At 50.9% G+C, this 17,648-nt stretch overlaps 1 protein-coding gene across 1 annotated transcript in view; it reads right to left on the bottom strand.

Moving 5' to 3' along the window:
• The window catches only part of PLXNA2 (plexin A2), a 208,770-nt gene that overhangs the window by 56,601 nt on the left and 134,521 nt on the right, over positions 1–17,648 (bottom strand). The window contains exons 6-10 of the mRNA XM_070397301.1: positions 16,044–16,167; positions 14,148–14,301; positions 13,433–13,529; positions 10,002–10,116; positions 1,225–1,425 (exon numbers count right to left, since the gene is read on the bottom strand). Coding sequence (XP_070253402.1) covers positions 1,225–1,425; positions 10,002–10,116; positions 13,433–13,529; positions 14,148–14,301; positions 16,044–16,167 — 691 coding nt within the window. The remainder of the gene's footprint in view (positions 1–1,224; positions 1,426–10,001; positions 10,117–13,432; positions 13,530–14,147; positions 14,302–16,043; positions 16,168–17,648) is intronic.

Below are 17,648 nucleotides of genomic sequence, written 5' to 3'. Positions count from 1 at the left end.
TTGCCAACTTCTGCCTTTAACCCAGGACTGCTTTGCACGGTTCCCCATGAAAGTCTGCTCTCTCCAGAGGTGCATGTGCTGCCTGTGAATCCCAGAGCCTTGAGCAGAGCATGTGTGTAACACACGGTTGGCTGAGCCCTGCATGGTCCTTTCTTCCTGCACGTGAGCTTGATCTTGGTCAACACTCTGCTAGGGAAGGGCCCAGAGCCTCACAGGTGGATACCTGATCAGCTCTGCCACGAACGGCCTCAAGCTGTGGCCAGGAGCCGACTCTCTATGGTGCTGACCCCACAGAGGACGTGTAACCCCCCCTGTCCCCCACGTCAGAAATCGCCTCTCTCGGTGGCCCAGGCCCTGTGTCTCTGTGAAGGGGACCTCTGGGAACCCCCTCTGCGGGGACCGCCCCAGCCCTGGCCACTTAGCTCTCAGGGCATGTCCCCATCAGCCCTTTTGCCCGGAGCCCCTCCTGCCACCTTCTCCCTTTGTTGTTCCATTTCTTTCTTGTCCCAACTTCCCTTTGTGCTTGGCGGCCTTCCACCGATTACAAATTCCATCAAGCGCCTGTGACCCGGCAATCTGACAGCTCCCTGATAAGCGGCCCAGATCCTCTTTATCTCTCCCGGGCGAATTAGCTTCCCTCAACACCTTTGTCATGTCACCCCCATCTCCCGCTGACCTCCCACCTGCGGAGACAGGGAGTTGGCAGATAGAAGATCTCCTCCGGGCTGCTATTATAATTAAACACCTCGGGCTTTCTGTCTGGCCTTCGGAATTGGTTGAACCCTGGCTGCTCTTGAAACTCACGGCCTCCACTTCCTTCCTTCCCGCCTCCCCCCATCCCATCCTGCTTCCTGCTGGTCTCTGCTGTGCAGCGCCCTCCTGGTGGTTTATCCACTCCCTGAATGGGGACGGGGCTGGCAGGGTCTGACCGGCTTTGGCTGAAGTTTCGCCAAAGTCCTCGAGAGGCACCCATCCAACTCAGAAAGGGCACAGAGCTCTCAGCTCTGCCGTTAGGGTGCTCACAGCACTCCAGCTCCTCTGACACCATCGCCTGATCTGTGCTTGCCGAGGGGCCCGGCGTGCATGCCTGCTCCTCGGCCCCCTGCCTCTGGGATCAGCCTGTGGACCTGGGAGGTTCTGGAAGCTGGGGCAGGCCAGGCTGAGGCCTTGGCAGGGGTGAGAGAAGCCCTGCTCCCGGCAGGGCCCAGGCCCGAGTCCTCTTACCGAGCTGTTCTGGCACTGGACGCTGGAGCTGTTGAAGCGCAGGGCGGGGACCCGGTGGACGGCCCCCTGGATGTTGAGGACACACTCATAGCCTCGCTGGCCGGACTGAGGCTGGGGCAAGTTTCGAGCCTTAAGCGTGATGGGCTTTACTTCCCCGACGGGTATCAAGATCTCCTCCGTGGGCACCAGTTGGGGACAGTCCTGGGGGAGCAAGCAGAGAGGTTCTGTCTGTCCAGCTCACGCCTTCCTGCTCACCTGAGCCAGGGCAGAGGACAGGGCCCGAAGCCAGGCCCAGACCCTCTAGTGTCCAGGTGGGCTGCCCAGGAGAAAGACATGCCTCCCTCAAGGGGCACGTGGAGTTAGCAGGGAAAACGAAATCGATCTCTTAACTCCTGGCCTTGACACTGTTATTCCTAACCCACAAGTTGTCCTGGATCTGGAATGTGTGAAACCCTTTAGGAATTAATTTCCAGGCACTGGTGTGGCAGGCTGCGGATTTTATCTCCCGAGACACAGGATGAAAGAGGCTCCATGCGCCCCTGCCTCCAACCTGGAACCCCCACCTCTCAGTTCCACTCATCTCCCCAGCCACTCTCACAGTCCCTGCCTGAGGCGGCCTGTTATCAGCGGCCTCAGCTCCCAGCTCCCACTGTGGCCTTTCCAGGAGGCTGGTCAGCCTCCCAGCAATGCTCTAAACACTGGCTCTGGCCTTTTATCTCATTTCATTACCAGGCCCTGCATGGATGCCATGCTGCTCTGAAAACAAAACTGAAACACACACACACACACACACACACACACACACACACACACAGGTCTTGATGGGGAGAGGCTCTGAGAAGGACCCTGAGAAAGGAAGTGATTGCTTTTCCTCATTTCTCTTCCTAGATGTTGCATCTCCAGCTCCCCGCAGCCCCGATCCCCTGTCCACTTCCACTTTCTCCCTCTCCAAGGAAGACAGAGTCCAGAAGCCTCAGTGAGGACCTGGCTGTCACCTCCCCCTGCAACCATTTCCTGTTTCCAGAGATCAACTAGGGAAATTCTGGAAGATGGTGCCTCTCTCCCTATCCCCTTCCCGTCCGCTGTGGTTCCCAGAGGGAGCGTTGGGATGTCTGTGGGGTTCATGTCCTTACCCTGCAGAGGAAGCTACTGGCATTGAGTGCTTGGGGGCACAGTCACAAGCAATACATTGTCCTAATGCTGGCGGCGAGCCTTAAGGCCCAACACTGCTCAACAGGCAACATTTAGCAATGGACAGCCATAGAGGGAATCGGGGAGAGCTGGGCCTCAGATCCAGGCCCTTCACGACCTGGCCCCTGCCTACCTCCTTCGCTGCGGGTTCTTGTGCATCAGGGTCCAGCCATGTGAGCTTACGATTAGTTCTGAGGGGCCAGCCTTCCTCATCCACCTCTGGTCCTTGGAAGGTACTTTTCTCTCTATGGGAAACACTCACTCCTACCCACCACCCCCCAATCTTCCTCCTGGCCCACCTTTAGCTAATTGCCTCTAATTAGTCTGCAAACTCAGCATCTCCTTCTTTTTTTAAAAAAAAAAAATTTTGTATTGCTTTCAGAGAGGAAGGGAGAGGGAGAGACAGAAACATCAATGATGAGAGAGAATCATTGACTGGCTACCTCCTGCACACCCCCCGCTGGGAATCAAGCCCTCAACCCAGGCATGTGCCCTGACCAGGAATCGAACTGTGATCTCCTCCTGGTTCATAGGTCAATGCTCAACCACTGAGCCACACTGACTGGGCAGCATATCCTGCTTTGGGAAGCTGTCCCTGACCCTCTCCCTGCACTGGCCTCTAGGCTGGGTTACGGGTATCCTCCCCTGATCGTATCTAGTCCTCAGAATTGGGTTTTGGTTGGCTTGCTTTTCTCACTGGTCTGTGAGCCTTGAGGATCAGGCTCTGTGTCCCCAGTCTTTACCCCAGTTCCTGACAGGTAGTGGATACCTGGTCATTGCTTCTGGGAGGGTAAATGAAAAATGAGAAAACAAAGCATCATACAAAAAGATCTCTAACTTTCCTTCTAGATCAGGGGTGAGCAAACTTTTTGACTCGAGGGCCACAATGGGTTCTTAAACTGGACCGGAGGGCCGGAACAAAAGCATGGATGGAGTGTTTGTGTGAACTAATATAAATTCAAAGTAAACATCATTACATAAAAGGGTACGGTCTTTTCTTTTTTTTTTTTTAGTTTTATTCATTTCAAACGGGCCGGATCCAGCCCACGGGCCGTAGTTTGCCCACGGCTGTTCTAGATCCTATTTCTAGATTCTTTACAGAGGAGGGGACAGCCCTGCCTTCTGGACATCAAGACACCTGAGAAGGAGTTCGATTCCCAAAGCTTGGTTGGAAGTGGTCATTGTTTCTGGAATCACACAATTACCAACTTGGCATGCCCGTGTCTATTAAGAAATCTGAGGATTTACGGAAAGCTGGACTCAGGGGGAATTTCCCATGGAAACCTATCTAGGAGGCCTGCATGAAGCTCCAGGTGCTGACCCCTGCCTGCGGGTCAGCTGCATGCGAGGACCCAAGCAGGCGAGGTTTCCACAAGAGCCGGGGTCACAGGGCGACCCCAGACAGAGGGGTCCCTGTTCGGAAGCCAGTCACTCAAGCTGCCAACTCATAAACTTGCCCTTTACCGAGTTTTCACCTTCATTCCCTGCGGGTACTCTTGACAGAGCCTTTCATATATTTATAGCCAAGAGAAAAATAAACACCACTTTAGGGAAACCCAGGCGTCCTATGGAAAAGGAGGTACTGCTTCCTGTGAGTGGCTAAAAAAATCCCCATCGAGTCTAATAAATTGGAATGTTAATTTAGACTAGAAATGAGGCTGAGGTACAGTGTGTGTGTGTGTGTGTGTGTGTGTGTGTGTGAGAGAGAGAGAGAGGGGCGGGGTGTGGAATAAATCTTCAGACTGGAACTAGATGACACATTGTAAATGATGGCCATTGTTTTTCATCTCTAATGAGCCCAGAGAACAAATCAAATTTCAGTAGCAGAGCGTTAAAGATATGCTTTTGGAAGTATAATGTCTTGGGTTAGTAAACAGGATTGTAGAATCCTTTTAACTTTGACAAAAATAGGTACTTATATAGGGATTTGTTTTATTATGTGTAATATTATAGATGTACACATCCTTGCTCTTTGTCTGGGCTAAATCTGATTCAGTTTGAAGATTAAAGAATCAAAAGAAGAGACTTTATGAGGGCTCTTAGGAGTTTGTTTTTTTTTTTCCTTAAGAAATTCTAAACATTTCACAAAAATTCCTTATGGTCTGCTGTTTCAGACCTTCTGGCACTACATTTAAAGACAATGATCAGGGGCTTCCCAAACGCCCAAACAGGCTCCAAGATTGCCCCAGGAGACCAGGACGTCTTAGGCTTTTGCTTGTGTGTTTGGCTGCTTCTCTCAGGCCATAGAGAGTAGGATTCGTCCTGCTAGTCTCTCGGGCAAAAGAAAAAAGTGGTTGGTGGCCAGGTACACTGCCTCCTTGGGAAACGGGAAGACAGGGACCTCCGGGGCTGTGAGATGCTCTGGAGGATGCAGCACCGAGGGGCCAGCGAGTCGTGTGTGGAAATCAGTGGCCAGGGCTGAAGGCAGGCGCAGCGGAGCGGGTGGCCCAGAAAATTGCCGAATTGTCAGAAATCCAATACCTCTGGGGCTTGAGGAAGGTGATGGCTTTCATCAGATACAATGAGGCCTCTTCAGCCTGTTTGCTTCTGTGAGCGTGCACACACACACACACACACACACACAGTTCCTGTCCTAATAACAAGAGACAAAAAACCATGCCATGCTTCTTCTTCCGTGGGATGTAAGGACTGTCGCTAACATCAATAAAATGCCCATTGCTACTACTGGCCCCCTGAGCGTGGACCGGCCTCTCTAGGTCATCTTATTCTGTTTCTAGGCAGCAGCATCACCTCCTTAGCAGCCACCTGAGTTGCCATCAGCATGAACAGATGTATCTGGGACTACCCCAGCGGCACAGGGAGGCCGGGAGGAGGCAACAGGAGCACAGGGAGGGCAGGACCCTGGCACAGGAGCCCCATGGTCTTACGGTGGCATCGCCCTCCCGTTTAGCTGTGCATCGCCAGCGTTCAGTGCTGGGGACCCTCCGCCCTCCGAGACGACTTCTCCCACGTGAAAATGGCATTATCTTCACCCACCCGACTTCAAAGAGCGAGAGCAGCCAGCATCCTGGGCAGCTAATCGGATTTATTTGGCTCTATCTTTCCCCTGGGGCAGGGCATAAAGAAGATATTTATGTATCTACATCTAACTAGGCCTGGCTTAGCCATGGAGGGAGATGAGCTTTTAAAGCTGAAAGCCATACATACTCCCGTGCACTCCGCTCGCTAACACCATGTCGCAGCTGGATCCAGCCCGGGGAGGTGGAGACTTAGGGGCTCCTGTCAGAGATCCCCTGTGCTCTGAGTCGGGGGTGGCGGTGGGCAGGTGGGGGGGAAGCAGGGGAGAGGGAAGTTTTAGTTCATGACCTTAAGGGAGTTCAAGAGATGGTTCAACTTCAATTCCATTTCCTCATCTAGAAAATGGGGCTGATAGTGACTGATGACATGAGCGTGCATGAAAGGGTATAAAACAGGGGTGGGCAAACTTTTTGACTTGAGGGCCACAATAGGTTCTTAAACTGGACCAGAGGGCCGGAACAAAAGCATGGATGGAGTGTTTGTGTGAACTAATATAAATTCAAAGTAAACATCATTACATAAAAGGGTACGGTCTTTTTTTTTTTTTTTTTTTAGTTTTATTCATTTCAAACGGGCCGGATCCGGCCCGCGGGCCGTAGTTTGCCCACGGCTGGTATAAAAGTATGTCGTAAATGGTAATGCATGGGATGAACAAGGTTAATATTATTCCTGCGTATTTCTCTCATGTGTACCTAAACCTCAGTTTATTTTTCCATAATAGAGTCCATTTCATAGAGTAAATGAGATATACAGATATTTAAAATAGTGCTTGTATAGTAAGCACTCAATAAATGTTTACTGCTGTGTTTTCATTTTTGCACTGCATTCGCTCCAGAAGAGCGGTTCCTTGTTGTCAAGTCTATGCGTGGAGTTGGGCCACCAGCCCTCTGGAAGGAAATGGGCAGACCTACTGCACGGGCCGGTGGCTTCTGTCTCTGGGTGTGGCACTACTGACCCACCTTCCAGGGGCAGTTTCTCCATCCATGGAGAAGGGTCCCTCCACAGCCTGAACCCTTAGGACTGACAGCAACGGGCCAGACCGAGTGTGGCTGTGGCCATGCAGACAGACGCTAACTGGCCCTGGTTTTCTGTAGAAAGCATACTGTACTCAGCTTTTTTTGGACGCTCGAGTTCTCTGTAGCCTTGGGCAAAAATCCTGAATTTGTAGCATCTTGGTTACTATATGTGTCAAATATGAATTATGTGAAACTGCAGGTCTGTTGCGAGAATCAATTGAGATGCCATATGTCAGTGGTTCTCAATCTTCCGGCTAACCTGGGATGAGGCCCAAGAATTTGAATTTCTAACAAGTTCCCAGGTGCTGTGGCTGCTGCTCTGTACCCCCCACCCCGCCCCCCCCCCCCCACACACACACGCTGAGAGCTCCTGTCACATGTGAGAGAACTACAAATGTGTAACGCATTCGTGTTGCCATGCAAATCAATGGGGCTAATCAGTTATATGTTGTTTCTAGGATGCACAGACCTAAAATTTTGGGGGTACCTTACTGGAAGTATAAAAGAGATATTCTAGGAACCCCAAAGAGGCACCAACGGGGTTTCCAGTCCCCAGAAGAACCTGAGGCTGTCAGAGAACCTAGTAGAATCAGGGGAACTTCTCCCAAGCTGGACATGTGCACCTTTGCTGCCCCACATATTCAGGAATGAGGTTTCCATAAGCGGGGGGGGCGGGGGGGGGGGGCCGCTATGTGCTGGGATGGGCTGTACAGCGGCCAGGCCTGACAACCTGCTGGGAGCCTGCACCTTATTTCCCTTCCTGAGAAAAATCAGGGGCTGATGGAGTCTGGGCTTCTCTCACCAGCCCATCCCAGGACCCTGCGGCCTGTGCATATGAGCAGGAAGAGAAGGGTCCGCCCCATTCCCGCTGGGGAAGGTGGGAGGTGCGGGCGGACAAAGGCACCTCTCCTACTCCAGGGCACAGACGTTAAGGAGAAAAAGCAAAACTAAAAGGTGATGGGAAGCCTCTGGGTGGACCCCAGGCCTCTTTCCGTATTAATTCAATCCTGAGATGCAAGGGGTTTAGGGCAAAAGCTTCTCTCAGGCCCAGCTCTCTGGACTGCCTGGACCTCAGGCCTGAATCTCAGCCCCAGGCCTGCAAGGGAGTTGTGTTCCAGTGGCTTCTAAAAGGCCGAGGGAGGCCGGCATGCTTCCAATTAGCCTTCTGGGGCCCAGCCCCCCCGGCCTCCACACCAGGCAGTTTATTTGTCTTGCTCTGTGACACTCCTGCCCTCGCTCCAGCTGCTGGCGGTTGCTGGCTTGGCTTTGGGTTTCTCCTGCCCGAGGGGGAGCCCCTAGGAGCAAATGCAGCAGCTGTTCCTTCTTGTCCAGAGCTTCTCTCTCTCTCCTCTCTCTCTCTCTCTCTCCCCCTCCATCAATCCCCTCCCCCACCCTGTGGTCCACCTCCATTTATTTTCTTAAGGAACTTAGCAGTTTAGAAGTGGCCACTGTGAAGGTCAGTCTCTGAGACTTGATCCTTTGCTGCCTGCGCAGGTCATCCCATGGCTTCTGTGCTTCCTGGCCCACCTCCCCCTCTTCCCAATCTTCCATTAACTCCCAAGCTGGGGTAACCAGCCCACTCCATTCCCTCGGGCTCTTAGGCCTCTCCTACCAGTGAGAAGACAGGCCTGAGAGCAGTTTCAGCTCCTGCAGAATCCCGGGCTGGGATTGATTCCCAAGGTCCACTAGGACCAGTGCACTGCTTACTGACCAGCTACGCCAAAGCCCAGCAACTGGCTGGAGGAGACACCTTTTCTCAAAGGTTTTCAAGCAACTAGGTATCCCATCGTGAAGCACCTGGGGGTGGGTCTGCCTTAAATCCCCTTGGGCACCGTCTATGTTTCTCTTATATAACAGGTGAATTCCATTTTTCTGGCTGAATATAACCCATATTGCTTCAGAAACTTAGAGTTCAAGAGTATGTGTTTGGGAAACCTTTCAAAGGCCTACTTTCTTTTTTATTTTAATTTTAAAAATGTTGTTAGCTTTATTGAGGTGTAATTGACAAATAAAATTGTAAGATATTTAAGGTGCACGCCATGATGATTACACACACACACACACACACACACACACACACCAAGGCCTGTTTTCTGCTTTCTCATGTTTATCCAGCACATCTTTCAAGATTAGGAGACACATGAGACTCTATTTCTTGCTATCTTAGACACATAGATCCAAGGAACCCTTTCTATCAATGGCATTTGGGTAGAGTGGTCCTTGGTCTGTCCATTCTTTCAGGCATGGATTTCACAAACATTCACTGAGGAAGGCACTGAGGACTTAAAGGTAAGATGTGACCTTTGCCTTCAAGGATCTTCTGGTTTTAGTGCAAGAGGGAGACATGTACAGAGAGGCTATAGCAATAAGTGCAAATGCTACTCGTCACCCATTTATGTTTGTGGATTTCTAAAAGGTAGACTAAGAGGGGATGGTTAGCCCTAGCCAGTTGGGCTCAGTAGATAGAGTGCGGAATGAAGGGTCCCAGGTTCGATCCCAGTCAAGGGCATATACCTCAGTCACAGACTTGATCCCTGGCCTTGGTCGGGGCCTATGTAGGAGGCAACCAACCAATGTGTCTCTCTCACATTGATGTTTCTCTCTCTCTCTCTCTCTCTCTCTCTCCCTGTCCCTTCCACTCTCTCTAAAAGTCAATGGAAAAATATCCTCGCTTGAGGATTACAAGAAAAAAAAAAGAGGGATATATGTATATGTGCACATGTGCATATGTGTGAATGCATCAAGTCTCTACAGTTGTTCAAATGCAACCACTGACTACCCACAGGTATGCAAAACACTGGGAAGGGAAAGGGTAACTGACCAAGCGGGCTTCATTGTTCTAAGGCATAGCGTGAATATGTAAGAAAGTTAACATCAGTGAATAATCATTGGATGGAATATTCATAGACAGAGAGGCAATTGGTTTTTTTCACTGTTTTGATAACCAAGGTGGGTCAGGCCTTAGGGATGAAACATTGACTACATAATAAAATGGGACTTTTAGCAAGGCCTGGTTCTTTTCACTCACTGAATTTCTCTCTCTCTATAGGCCACCCACCCAGTCATACATCAGAGTCAGAGAATCATTGAATTTCACACTTGGAAGAGAAGCTGGCATGAAAGAATGGTTGTGAGTGAATGTTCTATTGAACTAGACTATGTCTGCAGCCAAGCAAAGGGCTTACACTCAAAGAATAAACGCCATTCACTGCACTTTTCTAGACCATGGAGTCTGTTTGGTGGGATATGTTTCCTCTAAGCTTTCAGCCTCAACCTTCAGTTCCCTTCAAGCTTTTGAATTCATAGGGTCTTAGGAGTCTAGTAGCTACAGCGCACTTCTCTGCCTCTGGGGTGTTTCCTGCCACTTTCTGAACTTTATAATAACAGGGCTTTCTAACATGTAGAATCTCTGGAAGAAGACCAAGATGGGCCAGAGCCAGGAGATGGCCAAGCTGCTGGATTGACCATCTGAAAGGGAGGGCCACTCACATTCACTGGGAACAATGCCAGGCCAAGGTGATCCCCGCTTACCTCTGAGATATTGATCCGGCCCTCCTGGAAGGAGCAGGTGGTGGGGTCGTGAGTGCAGAGGTTGCGGTACTTGCACCAATGGCAGCGGAAGGCGCTGTTGACACAAGACAGGCACCTGCAAGGACGAAGACAGTCAGAGGCAGCCTATGTATCCTGATGTTAGTCTGTGATCATAGTCTCATTCTCAGGAGAGTATACTGATGGGGCAGCCTTCAACACTGATCATTGTGGATTCTCCTTCTATGCTATTCACAGGACGAGAGAATTGAAAAAAAATAAATGAGTCCAGAGTAGAAATATTGTAACTTATGAAGCAGAGGTGTGCTAGAGCTGGCTGTATCAGTTCATGAGAGCTGGCTATTTATATCCTCGGGATATAAATAGGTGGCAACAGGCTGCGTGGCTCATGCAAGTGGGTTGACAGCTTGAAATCGGCCACAGGGAGTATTTACACCATAGGAATTGGCAAACACTAATATGAGGTTTCCACACCCCCGCCCCCTGATTGCTGGTGGTTAAACATTTCTTCTAGGACAGGCAAATTCCACTTTTCTGGCTGAATATAACAGATTGCTTCAGAAACTAAGAGTTCAAGGCCAAGAGAGTGTGTTTGGGAAACCCCTCAAAGGCCTACTTAGAAGACAAAAAGGCTGAAAGAGCACTGGGGTAGAAAGTGGGCAGCTCTGATTCCAGTCTTGCCTCTGCCTCTGCCACTGGGGTCACCCCGAGTCAGTCACTCCACCTTCTGAATAGGAATTTCTTCATCTGTCTGTAATCAAACTTTCCTGGCTCCTCCACAGGGATTTTAGCATCAAACCAGAGAATGTATAGGAAATGGTTTTGAAAAATACAATGCTAAATGTATTATTGTCAAGCCCTTAACTGGCCTGTTATTTTAAACTCTCAAATCATACTTGTTAATGATTGGTTCACATCACTTGTGCTCCTGAGCGTTGGGAGTTAAACAGTATTAAATGGAAACTTTGGCTCTCCAAGTAGCCAGGCATAGCTGGCAATAGGCTGTGTGGCTCATGCATTTTTGCCAGGGCGAGCGCTTCCCTCCCTGCTGTTGTACCTGCAGGATGTGCATATTATTTTGGCGCTCTGTGTATGACCGGACCATTATAATGGGAATGGATTCTGTAACCTGGGGTTGGTCTTCCTGCCCCTCCACAGCTTCCCTAGCCTAGCCTTTCATGACTGGACAACCTGGAAGGGACAGGGCGGGTCTGCAGTCTGGCACCACCTGGTGGGGGCTCTCATTACATTTGGGTGGATGGGGCTCCATCCCTGGGGGCCATTGGCTGTGTGTTGGGTGCATCAGCCAACTGCATTCATCTCCCCCTTGGTGATCATTTGTTTCCCCTCCCGATATGCCCAACGTGACTTCAATTATGAGCTTAGGCCAGATTCACTGATTCTTGCTAACGCCTTACGATTCAGCAAGTAAATAATGACAATGGTCCAAGGATGATGAGATGGGGTCTAAGCCTGGCTCTTCCACTGACTAATTTTGTGCCTTTCGTTGAAGCACTTGTCCTCCACAGGCCTCCGTTTCCCACACTAAAAGGAGAGATTGAACTTGGTTCTGTGACTTTTTACTATGAATGCCAAGAGAGATAGTTTTTGGTAATAAAAGGATGGAACCCGTTCTGTCAAGGAGACCCGCTTTTTTGTCTTTCCTAACACTTGCTGCTTGGAACAGCATCTCTGTTGCCATAGCAATGCATGGTTGAAAGTGGTGACATCACTCTGGACTGCCGTGGAGGTGAGAATGCGCTCACAAACAGTGGGTTCCATCACCACTGTGTTGGAGTTTGAGAAGAAGGTTGGGAGGTTCTTTTCCCAAGATGCTTGCATTTCCCAGAACAGGGATAGCTGGGATTAGAATGCAGTGGTTAGTGGGCAATGTTGTCTGTTTTGACTTCAGCCCTATTGCTCTGCCCTGGCTCCTCCCCCCCGGACCATTTTCGACACTTGTCCTTTCTCAGCACATCTGTTGACTTGTCCCAATGGGGCTCAGCCATGTCTCCTTCCTTAACTACTGTGGAGGCCCTAGAACTCTAGCAGATGATTCTAATCATCAAAATCAAGAGCAGAGAAGGGAGAATGAAGACTGGCTCATTGGTCTATTTCAGTGGTCAGCAAACTGCAGCTGGCGACCCACATGCGGCTCTTTGGCCCCTTGAGTGTGGCTCTTCCACAAAATACCACGTGTGGGCGCGCACATACAGTGCAATTGAAACTTCATGGCCCATGCTCAGAAGTCGGTATTTTGTGGAAGAGCCACACTCAAGGGCCCAAAGAGCCGCATGTGGCTCGTGAGCCGCAGTTTGCCGACCACTGGTCTATTTTAAGGGCTAAAGATTCCTCTCAGGTTTAGCTGCAAACACACCCTCTCCCCTGTGGATGCTGAGCCCACCATGCCCACCCTATAGACTTGATGCCTTGATCTTCTGCCTATTATGTAGACCCCAGGCTGTTCTCGTCCCAAACAATGGGGAGGATGGGTCCACAGAATATTCCCAACTACTGTTTCCTCTGGTATGGAGTTGTTCGATCCCACTCCTTGCTGAATGTCCAAGGTCACGGGTCCCGTGACCATTGTTCCCACTTTGTATGAAAGAAGTCTCAGTTTCTTTCCCAGAGAGGCTCAACAGAAACTGAATGTGGGTCCATTTCTCCACTGCCCCTGGCCCTTCCAGCTTCCTGGGCAGCTGTAGGATCTCATAGCTTGTGGGCACCCATTGGCAGGCATTCTGCTGCTGTGGAAGCTGGTGAAGTCAGCTGGGCTGTATTCAAGCCCCTCTGGAGGCTAGGGTTTAGTCGGGCTCCCACCGCCTTCTTAAAAAGTTGAAGGCTGGGTTCGAACCCCAGTGGGGCTAAAGCCTCCTCTCCCTCTCCCAGCCCAGGTCCTTATCCTGGGTGCTGGGCAAGGCTATTGCCCCATCCCTGTCCCTCCTCTGGGGGTAACTGCATGCATAGCTGAGTCTTATCTCTTGAGTCCCTCTTCATTTGGTCATGGATGACATGTCTAACTCTACTCACTGTCAATCTCTATGTTCAAATGCACCACCAGTTGGTCAGAAATGAAGACTTTTTCTTATGGTTCTAGACCATGACCTTTGTATTTACTTCAAACCTTCTTTTTACTCTCTCAGCTTGAGAGCTGGGGGTAGGGTTGTTGGGGGGGAGGGCAGGCAAGGGAGTCTGAATGAGACCCGAGGCTCTGGTCTGTGACTGCCATTCAGATGAATGTAACTGAATAAACTGAATGGGACTGGAAAGTAACCTTGATGGAGAGCTTCCCCTGTTCCAGACAATGTACTGGGCCCCGTAGGAAGACTGGGAGGTGAATATGACATGATCCACGCTCAGAGAAACCCCACACCCACACCCAGACCCAGGGCAAGGCTCTGACAAGGACTTACAGTTGGTGGGCGCTGCAGTTGTAGAACTTGAACTCGGTGCTGACGAATATCTTCCCTGTCTCCTTGGATCTCAGCTGCAGTTCTAGCCCAAACCAATCTGGAAAAAATAAAGGAAAACAGATAGAGGTGACAACCCGCGGGCCCAGTGGAGATCCTGAGGGTAAATCATAAGGCTATCTCAGGGCTCGCGGGGCACAGGGGGTAGATAGCACCTGCCTGAGTCATCTCTTCAGAGTCCCTTTCATCCTGCTGAGAGCCAGGCAGCCCCACACCCTGGCTTAGGGAGGAAGTCATCAGTCACATCCCACAGAGCCCAGCCTTTGGTCTGGCAAGTTCAGTGACTGAAACACTTTTAGAAGGATTAAGCCAGAACCCCTCAAGCCTCCAGTTCTGTGGAGAGAACCCCACTGGAAACCACCGGCTAAAGCCACAGCCATTCCTAGAAGGGAAGGAAAGTCTAGAAAAACGCTTTGCACACCAATGCAGCCTTAACCCAAAAGGGAGCAAGGGATTTCCTTCTTCCTCAGTTTCTCTTTGAGGTGTGTCAGTTTGCTCTCAAACTCGTTATATAGCCCATTTGGGTGTTGGGCACAAGGAGACTTGGTCAGGCAACTTCTGTGCTGGTACTTGTCACCTGGTTCCCTGCGTTCTCTACTCCTGGTCCCCCTCGGAGGGCAGGCCCTACCATATGACTCTCATGGCAGACACTTCTTACCTTGATCCAATGGGATGACAGGAACATCCTTAGGCCCAGGTGAGATGCAGATGACTTGGGTCCCAGACACCTGTCCCTCCACCTCTGTCAGGTTTCCGAAGGCACATTTGATACCCGCAGACAGATCTGGAGCATCATTCACAACCAGGCTGAGCTGTGGGAGGAGCAAAGAGGCTCAGAAGCAAAGAGCTGATGCCCTTGGAAGAGCCCCAGGGGCGTGGAGACCTGGCCCTAGTCCTGGCCCTGCCGTTGCCGCTGCTTCACTAATCTCCCCTGACTTCATCTGTAAGAAAGGATGCTGATGTCGGTGATCTGGCTTTGACATTGAACAATTACAGCAGCGCTTCCAGGGTCAATGGTCTTTATTAACGTTATTATGAATTACTGGGGTGGGGTGCCCTCGGGGGAAAGGTACCCAAATCCATCTCAGACACAGCTAATTTTGACATGAAGCCACACAAGCTTGAAAGCAAGTCATGAGCTGAGCTCTTCACAAGCTGTAGCTTTGGCTCCTGGGAGAGTAAGTGTCACCAACCTGGAGGTTCCCAGGAGCTCACCAGGTTGGTGAGACAGCCAGCTCCTCACTCTGGCTGTCCTTCGGGGTTCAGGGGCTGCTTATCAATGGGGTGAACATGTTCAAGTTTCTGTTTATTTGTCCCTCTTGGGCTCTCGGCCTGCTGACAGCTCCCCTGGAGGGGCAGTCACTTCCCAGGGTGCGGAGAGGATGAGAGAAAGCAGGGAATGGGCGCCAGTGGCGTGGATGATGTCAGCTGGTACCTGCAACAGCTTCCAGAGACCTAGGCCAGTGGTGGCCAGCCTTTTCCAGTGTGAACACCCTCCTGGGAATGGTCAAAACGTCCCCGACTGCCCGATTGCCAGAAGAATCTGCTGCTTGAGAAACCATTTAATGGCAAGATGCTGCGCTGAATTCAGTGCACTTGGAAGTGAGCTTGTACTCAATGACCACAATATCACCTCTAAGTGGTATTTAAAACAATATGTGAGAAATGAGACCGGCTCCCTCTGGCAGTGGGAGGTGCCCATAAGGGGTCACAGTGACATACATCAGCCCTGTGGCCTCCATGTTGGGAGCCGTGACGTCGATGGGCCTCCCCGGGTCTTCCTACGGGCACCTGGCGGGATTTAGCAGCAGTGGGCTTCGCAGTCACAGTGGGTGTCCCCTCGCCTTCCCATACATCTGCTTGCTGCTGAATCTCTGCCCCAGTTTCGTTTCCATGGGGCCCAGAGACTTAGGTACAAACTCCGCTATTTGTTCCCTCAGCTCCCTGGGAGCCAAAGCCTCCCCGTGGGGATGAATGAACGGGAATCTTGGAAGGTTCATTAACTAATTAACATTCGTGAATGCTCATAAAACTTCAGAATGAAATAATTGTGCAGGGCCCGAGGACATGAAATATTTGGGGTTGCACTTTGACAGGTGGTTAAGGGCTATTGTCTTCTCTTTAATATTCTCTTTAAAGCACACACACACTGTGAATTAAGTCTGTCTCTGTTCCTCTCTCTCACACACACGCACGCACACACACAAATGCAACTCTCAGGTTTCTGTGAGAGGCTGTATGGGTGGAGGATTATAAATACAGCATCTACCAAAGAATGTGTTATCTGCTATCGGATTGCAGGATGTTGTAGATGTTGGTTGCTAAATGCAAAATCGAGGTTTACAAAACAGATCAATGGATAATGACTTTGCAAGGAGCATGCAGGATGACTGTGCCCTTTACAAAAGCAGTTGCCGCGGGTTTTCTATAAATACAGTTCCCGTGGAGCGTGTAAAGCACGATCCATTTACAGCTTCCTGTGCGAGCGTTAAAGGAGCCCGCCCGCACGTGTGTGTGCTCCGTGTCCCCCTGTCCTCCTGGGTGAGTGACTTACCTGCCGGCTGTGCTCAGACACCGAGATGCTGCTGGGACGCACCTCGAGGCTCATGCACTGGCTGATGCTGGCAGCAAATCGATTAGGTTCCCAGGCCCGTTGGCACTTGTCCCTGCGGGAGCACCTGCCACAGACACAGATTCGCAAGAGGTCAGGCCTGCGGGACCCCTCTGTTGGGCTCCATTGTTCCCCTAGGCGTAAGCAAGAGGGGTTTGCCGCTCTGAGGCCTGTGGCTGGTCCCCTCATTACCACTTTCTCTCATCCCAGAGGCTTGGGTGCCTCCCAGATGGTCTCTATTGCAGTGAAAGACAGGCTAGGAGGAAGTGGGATTAACTCCCAGAATGAGAGATTCGGTTTAGACACAAAGCATAGCTCTAGTCAGCATCTTTAGAGGTTTCGCAACGAGCCAGGGAGGGGAGGTGGGGACCATGAGCGCACAGGAGGCTAAGAACATAAAGTCTGGAGCCAGGCGAGCTGGGTTCTAACCCAGATCAATTGCACGCTGGCTGTGGCCCTTTGGGCAAATTATTTAATCTCTCTGTGCCTCAGTTTCCCCAACTGTAAAATGGTGACCTTATCTCGTAGGGTTGTGGTAAGGATTACATGAGTTATTGCTTAGAAAATGGCCTCCTGGCCCCTGTCATAATAATAATATCAATAATGACTATTACTATTCTTCTCCGGGGATGTCTGAAAGTCTGCCCAGGGTCTTAGCTGTGTGGGACAACGTACATGTGATCTTGTGGCTGGGCTAATGGCTTTTTGAAGGCAGGGACCGTGTTTTATTCACTGAGATATTCTACCTGTCACGCGGCACATTTTAAATAGATGTGTGTGGTGTGAAATAATGCCTGGAGACAGGGAGACAGACGAGGAGTCGCAGCCAGGGCTGCCTCTGTCAGAATACTGTGTGGCTGTTTCCCAACAACTTTATCTCTGGCTCCCGGCGCCTCGGCCCACGGTGGCAGGTGGGCACCGTGGCATCTCCACACAGGGGCATGTGGTTGCCACTTATGCCACACGGAAACACGCTGGTGCTTCCCCAAACTAATAGCCAGGGGACACAGCGGGGACAGTACCAGATTCCCCACTGCAGGGGGTGGGGGGGAGGCAGGGGGCGGAGTAGTGATCCCACGGAACTCCTCCGCCCTTCCCCCTCTTCCTTTCCAGGCACATAATGGATCTAAATATGAATGCTGTCACAGAAAAGAATTATGGAGGTTTAAGTGAATCCTTAAGATAGCTCTAAAGTGAGCTCTTGACTGGAGCCTTTATCTCATTGACTCGCTGAAATGGCTCTTTTTTATCATACTATTTATGGCACCAGCCCTAACAGAGATAAATAGCCCTGGAGACAATAACACACTCGCAAGAGCAAGGCACACAGAAGAGACAGGAAGGTTGCGAATCCCCCGGGACCCAGAGCTTCTTGAGCAATCTCCCTCAGCCCTCTGCCTCCGCTGAGGTCCTGCGTGTGGGCCCGGGAGCTGAGCTGGGCCCTTCGCCTCCTTCCCTCTCCCAGGCAGGCTGGTGGTGGCCTGTGGGAAGGGTGGCAGGAGGGGCTGGTGAAGAAGAGAGAAGAAAGCTCTGGGTATGAACAGGAAA

The sequence above is a fragment of the Myotis yumanensis genome, unplaced genomic scaffold (assembly GCF_028538775.1).
Source record: "Myotis yumanensis isolate MYYU_CA2020_CCGP unplaced genomic scaffold, mMyoYum1.0.hap1 SCAF_17, whole genome shotgun sequence".
In the NCBI taxonomy this organism is placed as follows: Eukaryota; Metazoa; Chordata; class Mammalia; order Chiroptera; family Vespertilionidae; genus Myotis; species Myotis yumanensis.
The sequence above is the reverse complement of the archived record's forward strand: the minus strand, read 5'-3'. Positions and strand labels throughout refer to the sequence as shown.